The sequence below is a fragment of the Urocampus carinirostris genome, chromosome 20 (genome assembly GCF_059441175.1).
Source record: "Urocampus carinirostris isolate Australia breed hairy pipefish chromosome 20, RoL_Ucar_1.0, whole genome shotgun sequence".
Classification (NCBI taxonomy): domain Eukaryota; kingdom Metazoa; phylum Chordata; class Actinopteri; order Syngnathiformes; family Syngnathidae; genus Urocampus; species Urocampus carinirostris.
Window position 1 is genome coordinate 10727205 of NC_142368.1, and position 14885 is coordinate 10742089.

The 14885-nt window shown below is 40.6% G+C and overlaps 1 protein-coding gene across 1 annotated transcript in view; it reads right to left on the reverse strand.

The window, feature by feature from the left end:
• man1a1 (mannosidase, alpha, class 1A, member 1) overlaps window positions 1–14885 on the reverse strand; it is a 200837-nt gene that overhangs the window by 114659 nt on the left and 71293 nt on the right. Inside the window, exon 3 of the mRNA XM_088324634.1 lies at window positions 2474–2589. Coding sequence (XP_088180760.1) covers window positions 2474–2589 — 116 coding nt within the window. The remainder of the gene's footprint in view (window positions 1–2473; window positions 2590–14885) is intronic.

Consider the following 14885-nt stretch of genomic DNA (forward strand, 5'->3'; position numbering starts at 1 on the left):
CCGTACATGTCTGAGACACGTATTTGCTTCTTTGCAAGCTTTGGGAATGTTAAGGGGGTAATCAGTTTGACTGAACTATCTGACTGTTTTGTCCACGTTCCAGTTGTAGCGCCTTATAATCCGGTGCGCCTTATGTATGGAAAATATAGGACCAAAAACGATTTTTGGGGGGTGCGCCCTATAACCCAGTGCGCCTTATAGTGAGGAAAATACGGTAAATGAAGGAGCAGCGGATAATTCCAGAGTTTATTGAGTGAGATGTGTATAACCTTTCACTAACTCTATTGATTTGATCAGCATGATAAACAAAAATGCACAGGTATGCACACACATTGAGCATTTTACTTTAAGCGCTTTTTAGCTTGTGCGAGCATTGCAAATGTTTTGGAGTTGTGCTAAATCCCACAAGCACCATCCGTGAGGTGTTAACATCTGGCCGTTTTGTGGTAAAACTGATTTAATGGTAAATGTGATCATTTTGCACAAAACGGCCGTGATATGAAATTTGCATACGCTTTCATTTGTAATCGTGGGGAGAAATGTTGAAATGTTAGAGTAAATGTAGCTTCTAGATCTTGAGACCAGGTCAGATTTATAATTAATTATTTCAGTAGCTCATTGAACCTTGAATTACCATTCCTGTAAAATTTGCTTAATCCAAGAAGTGCCCCAAGTAAAATAAATGCTCTTCTTGAAGAATATGAACAGTTAGGGGCTCTTTTGAAAGGTAAGACTGAAGTTTTGTCCCAAACTGAAATACTCAGACGCGAGCATTGAGTAATCTGAGTTGAAACACACAAAAAAAGAAGGTTTCTATTTATATACACTGCATTTTTTGGGGGGGCAATTAAATGCCTCCAATCAATGGTAGCATGTGCATCTTGGATGGAAAACAGATGAGGCAGTAGCTTAAAGCCGTACCTGTTAATTTGTCAAATTTAATAACAATCTGTATTTTCCTATGGGCATTTTTTAGACATTGTAAAAGAGTTGTAAATGTTTAACTCCTCTTCCAGAATTCAAATCAACGATTGTGCACACTTGCGCGTAATAATGGTGTGTAAAAATGAATCATGGATTGCCTTGCGCACAATATTTTCGGGTCTCATTTCAATACACCCCGGCATAAAATGATGTTTGGATTTTCATTGGCTAAACAATGTGTCAATCATCATTCGACTTGGTTATTACTGGCTGAAGACGTTCAGAATTTCATGAGGCGATCTTCCTTTTATCGAACAAGCCCGTGTAGACCATGAAAAAAAGCCTGCTATTGGTGGAAGAGTGAAGTCAATCGAAAGGTCAGAGGCTAAGGGAAATAATGGAAGTCATTGGAAGAGTCTTCTTAGTTTTAAAGGAGAGTTTTGGACAAACAAATGAATTACAAGTAACATAGAACGAAGCAGACATGCCTGCAGGTGTATATTTTTTATCAGTCCGTATGGTTGGGTGTTTTGAAGTAAATATTGGTTGGATACTAGACTATTGCGGATGTAAGGAGGCCATGGTTGTATACTTTAATTAAATTTGATGGATGCAAGATGACAACTTTGGTTAGTTACGCCAGCTTTAAAGTTTTCGGGTATCTTGTTCGGACCGACCGTGATGTTTCTGTAATGAGTATATTTGCAATATACAGTGGAACCTCGGTTCTCGACCATAATCCGTTCCAGAACCCTGTTCGAAAACCGATTTGTTCTATCACCGAAATCATTTTTCCCATTAAAAATAATGTAAATCGTTTTAATCTGTTCCAACACCCTGAATGTTTACCATGAATGTTTAACGTAAACTTAAAGCTAACCCAGAATAATCGTACGTTTGCGTTACCGTAATAATCTGTACGAAAAATTACGCTAACATGAACGTGTAAAAATAAAAAATATGATCGAGAAAAGAATTATGAATAGGATTTCTTACCTTTGTGGTGGTCAGCAGAATGCGCAGGTGGACGGTGGCAAGGAAAATTATTGTTTGGAAGGATGTCTCTTAAAATACCGATCTAATGACACTTGCTTCTGCCTTCCTTTTAGCACTTTTCTAAAGTGACTCATGACAGGCATAATTAGGGGCTAAAACACTTGGTACACCTTAATTAAAAGCGAAGGCAAAACGAAGCACGTCCGCACGCGATAACAGTCGGTCACGCAAAGAGCAATTTACACCCGTACGCCGCTCAGCATCGCACCCTAGCGTACGCACTCACGCATTACCGGCGTTCGAACTCCAATTTTTTGACCGAACAGCGAAGCAAGAATTTCTGGACATTTTTGGTCGGACTCCGATTTGTTCAAACTGAGAGGCGTTCGAAAACCGAGGTTCCACTGGATCTTGAATTCCAAGAGTTTAAGCTTTTCAATGGTATGTGGCATGACATATTTCAGTGACTGGAGACATCGTACCAACACGTATTTGTTAATCAAAAGTCAGGCGGCCCGCCAAAACGTTAAGGGGTTAACAAAGGTTAGCTTACCACGTTGAAATCCAAGTTTTTGTCCACCCACTCAGTGGCGACGTCAAACTCTTCAAACATCTCCATGATGTAGAGCGTATCCAGAGCGTCCACGATGGTAGCGCCTTTGATGCTTCCTAGAAAATGTAAATTTCAACTTACTTTTAACTGTTTGCCGAATATGTTTCTAAAACAACCATCATAGAATTAATTTATCCTTTTTGTAGTTTGATCAGAATGTCAGGAATTGGTGTACAGTAATCTCCGGACTATAAGCCGCTACTTTTTTCCCTAACTTTCAACCCTGCGGCTTATTCAGTGATGCGGCCAATTTATGTCATTTTTCTAATGGCCGTCAGCGGCGCTCGAGTGTTCCAACCACTAACTGCCCTGTCAAGGCTATATTATTATTATTATAGCTTTGAAAACTCTCCCGGTGTACCGTCTTTCTTTGTAAATATGTGTAACCCATGTATAATATGTATTTGCAACTGTATATTTTTGTAATGTATTTATTTGTATTTATTTCAGAAAATTATTCTGATATGTTTTGCACGGGTGAACGAAAAATGAGGGGCGGAACAAACGCGGGGTGCCGAGTTTAAGTGGGGGCCGCTAGAGGTGAGGGACAGACAAGGAAAGAAGAGGGGGTAAAAAGTTGGTTAAAGAAAAAGGAGTTGCGTGAGTAAATGAATTGGATTACCTTCAACGGGACCTGGACTCTGCAGGTCTGCATCAAACCTTAAGTACCGGTATCATTTTCCATTCATTTTGCCGGCTGTGATTTTTGGACTGTGGACTTTAATGAAGGACATTTAGTTTCAATCGCGGGACTTGAAGTCGGGTTTGGGTTAATTTTGTGTTTGTGTTACATGTTTAAATGTGGGCGCATGCGGCTTATATACAGGTGCGGCTTGTGTATGTACAAAATCGGTTTGCCTTTTAAAATGTGGTGGGTGCGGCTTATAATCAGGTGCGCTCTATAGTCCGGAATTTACGGTAATCAATTCGGGACTTTTGTCCTGAATTACACCTAAACCGCCGAATTAAAAACTGAACACACGGTAAACAGTAAATCAGTCACCATTGCTAAAATGTTTTCGCTTCCTGCCTGATTATTCCATCACCAGCCTTGTGGCCGACAACAGCGTGCCGAACGGTGACTCGTCCTTTCCACCTTTGTGGCGTCTCTAAAGGTGAAGAGGCTTTTTTTTTTTTTGTCCGTGTCTATTGTCTCGTTCCACCGCTTCCTTCCCCCTCAATGCTCCTCCATGTTCGGCACTGAGTGTCCATGAGAGTGATACAGATGGCTCAGACACTGACCTGAATACTAATATTATCCTTTTTTTGTGTTTTTTTTCCCTTTCTTCCCCCCTGACAAAGGCTTGAATGATACAACACGAAATTGTAGCGACGCTGTTTGATTTCGGAAGGTCATTGCTTTGCCTGTTTTTTCTTTCAATTGTTTTTGCTAAATTATTTGGAGTGCCAATTCCGCACCCTTCAGTGTTGCATTCACTATGTTTTTGTGCAGGCGCGCCAAGGGAGGACAAGCGTTATTTGTTAAAAACAAACACACACACAGGGACAAAAATTGCTAACGTGCTTGTTAAGATTTGACTTGACGACCAGGGTTAGGTAGGGTTACTTTAACTGGATTACTTTCAATTACTTTTGGATTACTCCAATACCAAATATAGAATAGAAAAAGAATATACCTTTATTGTCATTGTTACAAAATGGGTTAACATATTGTGACAACGAAATTGGGCATGACACTCCAGTTTTACACATTCTCAGTGAGGTATGAGCCAAGAAGATAAAGGAACAGAGAAGATACGGTTATAAAACAAGGGGGATAAGGCTATAGTTATAATTTACATGGTATTTACACAAGAAATGTCGGCATGTGGGATGTTACATACAGTGTTATCGTGATACCGTTGGTATCGTAAGGGTTGTGCAATATTGCATTTGGTGCAAAAGGTCATCATAAAAAAAAAAATATATATGTCTCACAACACGTGGTAAGCTTTCTCTCCTGGCTTTGATCTCTTTGATCTCCGGCAAAACTAACATAAAATTCGACAGAAAAAAAATGAAAATAAATCCAAACAGCTAGCCAACATCATTTTTGCCGTTCCATGTATTCCGTTACTCCCCAAGCCTGCACAAAATTTAGTCATTTTATTCAGATTTAGTTTCTTTTGTCTTTTACTAGCATATTTTGTATTGGAGTAATCCAAAAGTAATTGAAAGTAATCCAGTTAAAGTAACCCTACCCAACTCTGTTGACGACTAAAAAAAGCACATTTCCACAAGTGTGTGTCATGATTACTGATGTGACTCAGCTGCGTCCGCTCATTTGGCGCCAATCGGCGCGGGTTCTGATTGGCTCCCTGTCACTATTGGAACCCAGTCCTGTCTGTCCCCTGTTGTCAGTCCGTCTTTGAACCTCAGTGTATACTAGGCAAGCCTTTTTCGACCCTGACTCCCACCTCTCCTGTTTTTGCTCCCATCTGTCTCCAGCTACGACCTGTTTTGCTCCTGACAACGTCTGCTCTCCCATCCCGGCTTACGACCACTTTTGTCCCAGACTACGTATCCTCTCCTGTTCTGGCTTACCACTCGCTTCCGACCCCGACCCCGCCTTGCTCTGGCTACCGACCAGTTTTTATGTCCCTGACACCGCCATCGCTTGCTACGGAAGATCCACTTCCGTGTTCGGATCACAATCCGACTACCAGAGCGACTTGCTTCCCGCGTCCAGTGAACACCGGATCGTGGGCGCAGCCATTCCTCTTTCCTTCAATAAAACTTGTGGTAAATGCTACGCAATAGGGCTCTGTTTCCATTCTGGTCCTGACAGTGTGCAGATAAATGGTTTTACCAAGCTTGACAGAACAGAATACAATTGTCTTCATTGTCATTGATTAAACTATGTGGGCAGTACGGCAGGGCAGTGGTTAGCGCCTGTTTGGCACAGTTCTATAGTCATGGGATCGAATCCTCCTGGGTGGAGTTTGCATGTTCTCCCTATGCTTGCGTGGGTTTCCTCCTCACGCATTCCAAAAACATGCATGTCAGGTTAATTGACTGGTCCAAATACTCCCTAGGTGTGACTGAGCTCTTGTTGGTGATATGAATGAGTGGAGAGGTGTTGTGAAAGGATAATGGGATGTTTAGACGTGTTCTAAGAGATGGGCAGGGCACCCGTATGATGCAGCAGGGGTAAACCAGCGAAAGCTGTCGGCCCTGCTGTTGAACAGAAGAGTGTGTTGTGTCACCCTGATCCGAGTGACATGGCAGCTTTCTTGTGTCCCGTTTCATCTGGAGGGACGAAAGCATGACAGACTTGGGTGCCGAGGTGCTTAACTTGTTTGTGTCATGAAACGGAACGTGACTGTCTTGAAACGGGTCGGGAAGCAGGAAGTTGGAACTCATTTGCGTAGACAATCTGTCACTTCAATTGAGAAAGAAAAGTTGTCCAACACACAAACGGACCAAAAACAAAACAAAGCAGGCTCAAATGCAGGCAAAACTACAGACTAGGCATTTAACGGGATTAAACAGACTCTCAGACTGTTACACCGGAGTGCAACAAAGTCGGACAAGCAAAACAACAACAAGGGTAAACAACGATCTGGCAAAGGGCAGTTCCAAAAGGCCCGTTTAAGTACCCATAGGAGGAATCAGGAAATGCAGGTCAGCCGGTGCCGGTGTCAAGGGGGCGGGGCCAGCTGGGCGCCATGACAACCGTGCAGGACATGACAGTTTGGTTGTTTGGGCATTTGGGTTGGCCATGGTCCAAACAATTTTTTGTGTTTTTTGCTACTTTTTCCCTTTTTTTATTTTCTTTGATTTTGTATGCGTCTTGCTGTCGGTTACCCCTCTCGAGGTAAATGACCAGGGTAGATAGTGAATGAGCGAGTGAGTTATCTGTCTCTGTGTACCCTGTGACTGGCTGGCAACCAGTTAAGGGTGTCCTATGCCCACTGTCTGAGGACAGCTGGGATGGGCTCCAGCACCCCCGCGACCCTATTGAGGATAAGCGGTGCAGATAATGGATGGATTAAACAATGTAGTGAAGATTGTTTACTGCGGAAAATAAATACATTAACAGGATAGTTTTAAGTAAATAATTTATTGTTTATTTTTGTTTTTAGGACAATAGAAACTTATAATTCATCTGTTTCTTTGACATAAAAAGGGGGAATAACAAATAAATCATCAACGTTTGTTCAGATTTGTTTTTATTCTCTTTTTACCATAGGACACCTGCAAGCAAGTTTGCTAAAGATGCGAGGGCCGTTTATTTTTATGATTATCGCACACAGTAGTTCGATATTTTGACTGTTATTTCACACAGTTTTTCAATATTTTGACTATTAGGAGCTGTTTACATTCTTATTGGCAAATCATGTTGCTGTTCCTTGATTTGATTTTTATGACCTAGGAGATTTAATTAAAAAAAAGGTCTCGGGAGGACCTTGAAAACAAAATGTTCTTATGTAAGGATTTTTCTGCATTGATGTTTTCAGTCCTTATTGAGTGTCTAATAAACTATTAATTTATCGGTGGATCAAATAGTCTGTGCTTACAAGTTAGTGCTTGTAGATTGGCCTAATTTCACTAAACAAAGGCATGATTTTTTTTTAATAGTTTTGAGTACTTTTTGAGGGCAGTGATGTCTCTGCGGAAGAAACTGTTTTAAGAGTTTGAAAGAAAAAAAAACTATGCATCAGCATAGAACGTTTATAACTAATATATAGTCTTTTAAGCAGTAACATGGAGTGTGATCGTGTCATACACTGTATTATCTCATGTCCATACACATAGCTTTATAAAATTAAAGATTGTATTTACTTCCAATGACATAAAATGGAAATGAAATTGTATTTGCAAAAGGCGGGGGCTGGCTCGGAGACTGAAAATGTACTTTGAAGAGTATATATTTGCCTAAATAATCAAAGGTATCTTTAAGAAAACATCTATACTGCCTAAGTTATTGTGGGGGGAAATATAACATATAAAAATTGGAAAACTAAGCTAAAAAGTCAGTTTGGTTCCACACAGTCGTGTTAACTAAGGTGTCACGGTTGCCATGGCGCCCAATTGGGCCCGCCCGAGTGGCGCCAGCTGCGGCTCATTGACAGATTGGCTTCCCTTCTATTTAAGCTCAGTGCTCTCACTCACCCTTTGTCAGTCCGTCAACAAACCTCTGCACCTGCAAGACGTGGGTTTTTATTCTGTCCAGTTTCCTGCTCGCGTTTCCTGTCTGGTATTGTTCCAGTCTATTTTGTCCTGTTTAATATCGGTCTCCAGTTACGTTCTCGTCTAGTTTGTCCTGTTTAATTTCGATATCCAGTTTTGATATCAATCCTGTCTGTCCCGTCCTGTCCGGTATCGACCCCATCTGTCCGATATCTGCTCGGGCAATTAGTATCGATCTCGTCGGCCTCTGGCTTGCTGTCACTCCAAGCCAGACTGCTGCCTTACGTTTTCCACCCAACAATAGCCGAATCACTGGCGTTTGGGTTAACATGCATGAACATTTCCAATAAAATAAAAGCTTGTGTGAGAAACATCACGCATTTGGGTTCTCCTCCTTTTCCGGTTCTTGACAATAAGGTATCTCTCTGTCGAATATTTTTAATAATGTTTTTTTTGTGGACTTTTAAAACCACTTGTGGGCCTGGACCATGCCTTTCAAAATAAACAAGACGTTCTGTGCAATTTCAGTAAATGACCCCTGTTGTGTTAAGATCATTTTTCCCCACAGTCAAAACTAAAATGACTTCAACCATTCAAAAAAGGAAAACTTCAACAATAGTCTGGCAGTTGTTTTGCTTCCCCACCCAAAAAAATTCTCTCCATCACTCACATGGGTTCTTAACCACAGGTCACACGAAATGGGACTGGATTTGAGAAAACATTTTCCATCTCCGCACTCCAAAAAAAGATCATCTTGAAAACACTCAGCGTTAACTGTGCATGACCAGATACGACTTTGGCATTTTCTTCTTCACTGAAGAACCTCCTTTTCCTTCCATTGTGTTGCCCAAAAACATGTACCGTAAATTCCGGACTATAAGCAGCTACTTTTTTCCCTAACTTTCAACTCTGCGGCTTATTCAGCGATGCGGCCAATTTATGTCATTTTTCTAATGGCCGCCAGCGGCGCTCGAGTGTTGCTACCATTAACTGCCCTGTCAATGCTATATTATTATTATTAAAGCTTTGAAAACTCTCTCGGTGTACCGTCTTTCTTTGTAAATATGTGTAACCCATGTATAATATGAATTTGCAACTGTATATTTTTGTAATTTATTTATATTAGACACTTATTCTGATATGTTTTGCACGGGTGAACGAAAAATGAGGGGCGGAACAAACGCGGGGTGCCGAGTTTAAGTGGGGACCACCAAAGGTGAGGGACAGACAAGGAAAGAAGAGGGGGTAAAAAGTTGGTTAAAGAAAAAGGAGTTGCGTGAGTAAATGTGTTCATCTGATATATTTTTCCCACCCTTACGTTTGGAAATATACACTTTTTTCCTTGGATTACTTTCAACGCGACCTGGACTCTGCAGGTCTGCATCAAACCTTAAGTGCCGTTATCATTTTCCGTTCATTTTGCCGGCTGTGATTTTTGGACTTTGGAATTTAATGAAGGACATTTAGTTTCAATCGCGGGACTTGAAGTCGGGTTTGGGTTCATTTTGTGTTTGTGTTACGTGTTTAAATGTGGGCGCATGCGGATTATATACAGGTGCGGCTTGTGTATGTACAAAATCGGTTTTCCTCTTAAAATGTGGTGGGTGCGGCTTATAATCAGGTGCGCTCTATAGTCTGGAATTTACGGTACTTTTCTTTTGTGCTGCTCAAAAGGATGAATTTCATTTACGCAAAGATCAAATCATTCTTTTGCAAAGTGTAACAACTAATTTCCTCCTATACTCCAAGGAATAACATTTGTTTGTATGGAATCCATCATTTTATTTTTTTTGTTTTATACTGTATACTTTTTCACCTGGAGTGCAACCCTACTTTCATTGTAGCACTACAATAATAATAAAGGTAATTCTGATTCTGATCATGAAAAAATATCAAACAGGATTTTATTAATCAATTGTAAAAGGGATCTACATCCTCATACATTAAATATCATAATTTTTCTTCACAGTATGATACTTGATACGAAGTTGTTGATTACGAGTGTAAATAAAGCGTTTTGCACAAGTAGGATATGAGTTCATATCAAGTGAGGATAACACAGTATAGGGAACGAGATTTCGTATTTTGAAAAAAAAAGAATAATTAAAGGAGCATGTATGAGCGCCACTTGAAAGCAGTTCTTATGATAAAGTAGTGGCCATAAGTAACTATTGTACAAATTTGGTATGAATATCACTGGTTTTATAACTCGGAGCAATCAACAGCGTAAGTTGTAAAAATTGAAATAGTGATGACAACTGGTTTTAAAGCACTAGTCGTATTGATGGATTCCTATAGATAGCACTCTTGTCTAAAGACACACGATAAATGTACAGAGGCTGCCCTACTTACGAAAGAGATACGTTCCGGACGATCGTTCGTTCGGCTGCTAAAGAAGGCTAAAAGGGACTGATTGGCAGAAAACCGTAAGGCTGGCTGACAAAAAACATGCAGTAAGCGGCCAGACTACCAGCAACGAAAAACAGATGCAGCAAAAAACATGAACCAAGCTGGAAAAAACTCATTGGACACAGCAGCCTAGCGACTAGCAGACCGCTTAAGGGGCTAACCCAGACCAAACAAAACTGAAAACCATCGGCAGCCCCCCGACGCTGTGACAATATTGTGCCAATTACAACACGGGCGGCAAAAAACACAGACGAAAGGCCACAATTGCCAACCTAAACGGTGGCCAAGGGAAAAAGCAATGCACACTATAACAGCAGCAGGGAAACCAACTTCATGCAGCTTTTGGAGATCAAAGCATGCAACTGGGACAAAACAGTCCCCCAGTGACACAGTAGTCAAAGTTACAACATCTTCAAGCAAAAATGAGCTATATGCAATCGCTCTTCACTACAACCACAGTCTGTTTTGGATGTGTCACATGTTTTTTCAATGAGACTTTTCTTTTTCTACATTTATCAAGTCCCCAAACTCATGGAATGTTTTGCAACATATCTACATTATTGTTGGGAGTGAAGGATTTTATACATTTGACTATAAAGGATTTTATATGATTGAATACAAGTTACATTTATTGAGTTTAATGATGTAGTTATTTACTGACTGTGCCTTTATTCAATGAGCAGTGACATTTTAGGGCAGGCATGAGTGGTGGAAGATGTAGTTTACAGAATGGGATGTACTGCTGATAAGATAATCAGCACATCCAGACGGAGGATGGCAGGCGATGTTTTGAGAACAAGGCCCTGATGATGTAGAAACGCTTAGTGTTGTTTTGAGTATTCCAGACATCGCGACGCTCTTCTCCGAGATGGTGAAGCCCAGGGGGCTTCATTGGCGCGCCCACGGGAGGAGTCGGCACGCCATTATGCGGAGAGAAGATGGCCAATAAGAAGAGAGCTAAAGGACTTCAGAAGAGGGCTTCCCAGAGACTCAGACGACACTAATTTGGCCGTTTTTGATGGAGTATACTTGGTTAAACTGTTGTTCATCTTTTTCGTCCAGAAACGAGCGTGCATAAATTGTTGGATTGTTGTTTGGTTAATGGAGTCAGATAATTAATTCGAACAATTTGGTAAACGGTACATTGTGATATTCAATTCCCAACAGGAGGAACACTATATGTTCAGTGCATAATTGTAAATAAACGATCCTTTCCCTTTAAAGACTGCATCTCATATACCGTAAATTCCAGACTATAAGCCGCTACTTTTTTCCCTAACTTTCAACCCTGCGGCTTATTCAGTGATGCGTTGCAAATACATATTATACATGGTTACACATATTTACAAAGAAAGACGGTACACCGAGAGAGTTTTCAAAGCTTTAATAATAATAATAATATAGCTTGGACAGGGCAGTTAATGGTAGCAACACTCGAGCGCCTGAATTGGCCGGTATATTTTTGTAATGTATTTATTTGTATTTATTTTAGACACTTATTCGGATATATTTTGCACGTGTGAACGAAAAATGAGGGGCGGAACAAACGCGGGGTGCCAAGTGTTCATCTGATATATTTTTCCCACCCTTACCTTTAGAAATATACACTTTTCTCCTTGGATTACTTTCAACGCGACCTGGACTGTGCAGGTCTGCATCAAACCTTAAGTACCGGTATCATTTTTCATCCAATTTGCCGGCTGTGATTTTTAGACTGTGGACTTTAACGAAGGACATTCAGTTTCAATCGCGGGACTTGAAGTCGGGTTTGGGTTAATTTTGTGTTTGTGTTACATGTTTAAATGTGGGCGCATGCGGCTTATATACAGGTGCGGCTTGTGTCTGTACAAAATCGTTTTTCCTCTTAAAATGTGGTGGGTGCGGCTTACAATCAGGTGCGCTCTATAGTCCGGAATTTACGGTAATATGTCAAGGAAAAATTGATATCCTCTGATTTTAATTTGAAAATGCACCATCCAAACATAGACTTTTGGCCTAATCAGTCAGCAGGTATTACGCAAGTCCCTCAAAACTGAACGTGAGGAAGTACAAAAGGGATGACTTTGATTGAAAACATTTTCAGTAAGTGTGCCAGTTCCACTTCCTGTGAATTGTCTTTTTCTCTATTGACAAAAGAAGCTGTTTATAAAGATATATAGCCACTCCCCACTTTCTCTGGCGGATATGAAAAATGAGAAGTGGTGCTGCATGCTGACTCAGCTGTCAAAGAAGCTATGTGCAGTACTGAATTGTGTTCAATTTTGCCTACAAATGTCAAGCCTGATCCTTAATCCTACAATTTCCTTCGCTTCCCCGATGTCCGCGCTCCGAGTGTTTATTTTTTGTTGTTGTTGACGGGGTTGGTGTGAAATGATGGCTCAGCTGTGTCCTAATGGCGTTATCGGTTGCAGGAAGTGTAAAAGCAAGCTGCAAGTTAACCTCGCAACCTCAAACTGCAGGCGTCAACAGTTTGCATGGAGGTGACACTGAAAGGAAACGCAGGGGTCGAATGAAGATCTACCTGTCAATCATTTATCCATTCAATTTGACCGTGGCAAAAACAAATGGCTTGCAGTGTGCGGCGTGGAATCAATTCAAATCCAAGCCATCAATCCTATTTACCGTAAATACCAGACTATAAGCCGCTACTTTTTTCCCAAATGTTCAGCCCTGCGGCTTATTCAGTGAAGCGGCTAATTTATGGAATTTTTCTAACGGCCACCGGCGACGCAGGAGTTTAAAAGGTGGACCAGTAGAATATGTGCGCCAAGAAAGACTGCTATCTCTAAGTTTTAGCATATATTTTCTGTAGAATCAAGGTAAGTTCCGACACTGAGTAAGATGACCTAGATAGCGGTAGTTACGAGAAGGAAGTTGAAGACGATCTACCGAGAATTTCACATTAACGGGAAGCTTATTTTTCACAGGTATGTTTGATACATTGCGAGTGTGATCCTACTAGCGTGTTGGTACCTTTCAAAGGCACGGTTTGGGATGAAAGTTATATTATTATTATTAAAGCTTTGAAAACTCTCTCGGTGTACCGTCTTTCTTCATAAATATGTGTAACCATGTATAATATGTATTTGCAACTGTATATTTTTGTAATATATTTATTTTAGAGATTTATTCAGTTATGTGTTCTACGGACGAATGAAAAAGAAGGGGCGGATCAAACGCGGGCTGATGGGAATTGGGGTAAAGCTGAGTTACCGGTAGATCTGTCTGTTGTCGCAGCGGACAATAGTGGATATATATTTTTTCCACCCTTAACTTTGGAAATATACATTTTGTTTCCTTGGATTACTTTCAACGGGACCCGGACTTTACAAGTCTGCATCATACCTTAATTACGGGTATCATTTTACTTTTATGATGCCAACTGTGGTTCTGCAATTGCGTACTATCTTTGTAGTCGACTTTGGCCTGGACGGATCTATTGACACTAACAAAGATGTTATATAATGAAATTGTGAATATGTTTGATTGCTAATAAGATTTTCGAGAAGGTTTGTTCAAACCTCACTTTGTGTTTGCTGTTAAAAACATAATATTGGAATATAATATTGTGAATGTGCTTAATTGCTGTTGAGATTGTCATGATTGTTTTCTGTTTTTAGTGTCAATAAATTTGTTCAAACCAAAAAAGCTACAATCGTGGAACTTTCACGATGGTCGGGATTAAGCTTGTGTTTGTGTCACGAGTTCTAATGCGGACACTCGCGGCTAATACATGGGTGTGGCTTGTGTAAGTACAGAAGTGGCATAACACCTAAAAAGTGGTGGGTGCGGCTTATAATCAGGTGCGCTCTATAGTCCGGAATTTACGGTACATTTTTTGGAGACACCCTGTATAAACATGCATTTTTTTTTAAACACGAGGCTCACTTAGAGGGAGATGACATGGTTGTCTACCATATTGCTGCTCTAGGTAACCCAAAAAAACAAAAACCTGTGGAGAGGCTGGGCAAGAAAATGGTGGGGTTTGGTACCTTTGTGTCTCTAGTCTGTATTCTTCTTTGTGCTTTGTAGAACTCCCTTTTGGTTCCACTTAACAAAACAGTGACCTCTGGTGATAAACTTTTTCTCTGTGCCCCTTTAAAATCCATCACAAAGTTTGGGCATTTTGCCACTTACTTCCACTTAAAATAATGACCAATAAGCTCATCTTTTTCTAAAGCTAAAATGTATTGGTTGTTACCAGCTAGTGAAAGAATGGCTGCCAGTAAAATGAGTGGATTGTTTGATTTAATTCAACTTCTGCAAACACAAAAATAAACAAGTAGGGCTACAAGTGTTACCGTATTTTCCGCACTATAAGGCGCACCGGGTTATAGGGCGCACCCCTAAAAAATAGTTTTTGGTCCTATTTTTGACATACATAAGACGCACCGGATTATAGGGCGCTACAATAGGAACGTGGACATAACAGTCAGATAGTTCAGTCAAACTTATTACCTCCTTAACATTCCGAAAGCTTGCAAAGACGCAAATACGTGTCGAGAACACGTCCGGATGCGGTGTCCGTACGATGTCACTCAAATGCATCATTCGGAAGGTTAAAGTCTTGGGATTCAAGAAATGCCAACCATTCCTTAGTATATATTTTCTTTTTCGCTCGCAACTTTACTGTGCATATGACGATAAACACTTGGAATTGAGTTTAATTTAAAAATAGACACTCCATTCCATCCATTATCTGCACCGCTTATCACAGAAACATCGAGTTCAGTCTGAAACAAGATACAGGGACAATATAAAACCCGGAGTAGCTCACCGAAGTCGTTGTGTTCATAATAATGTGCAGCCA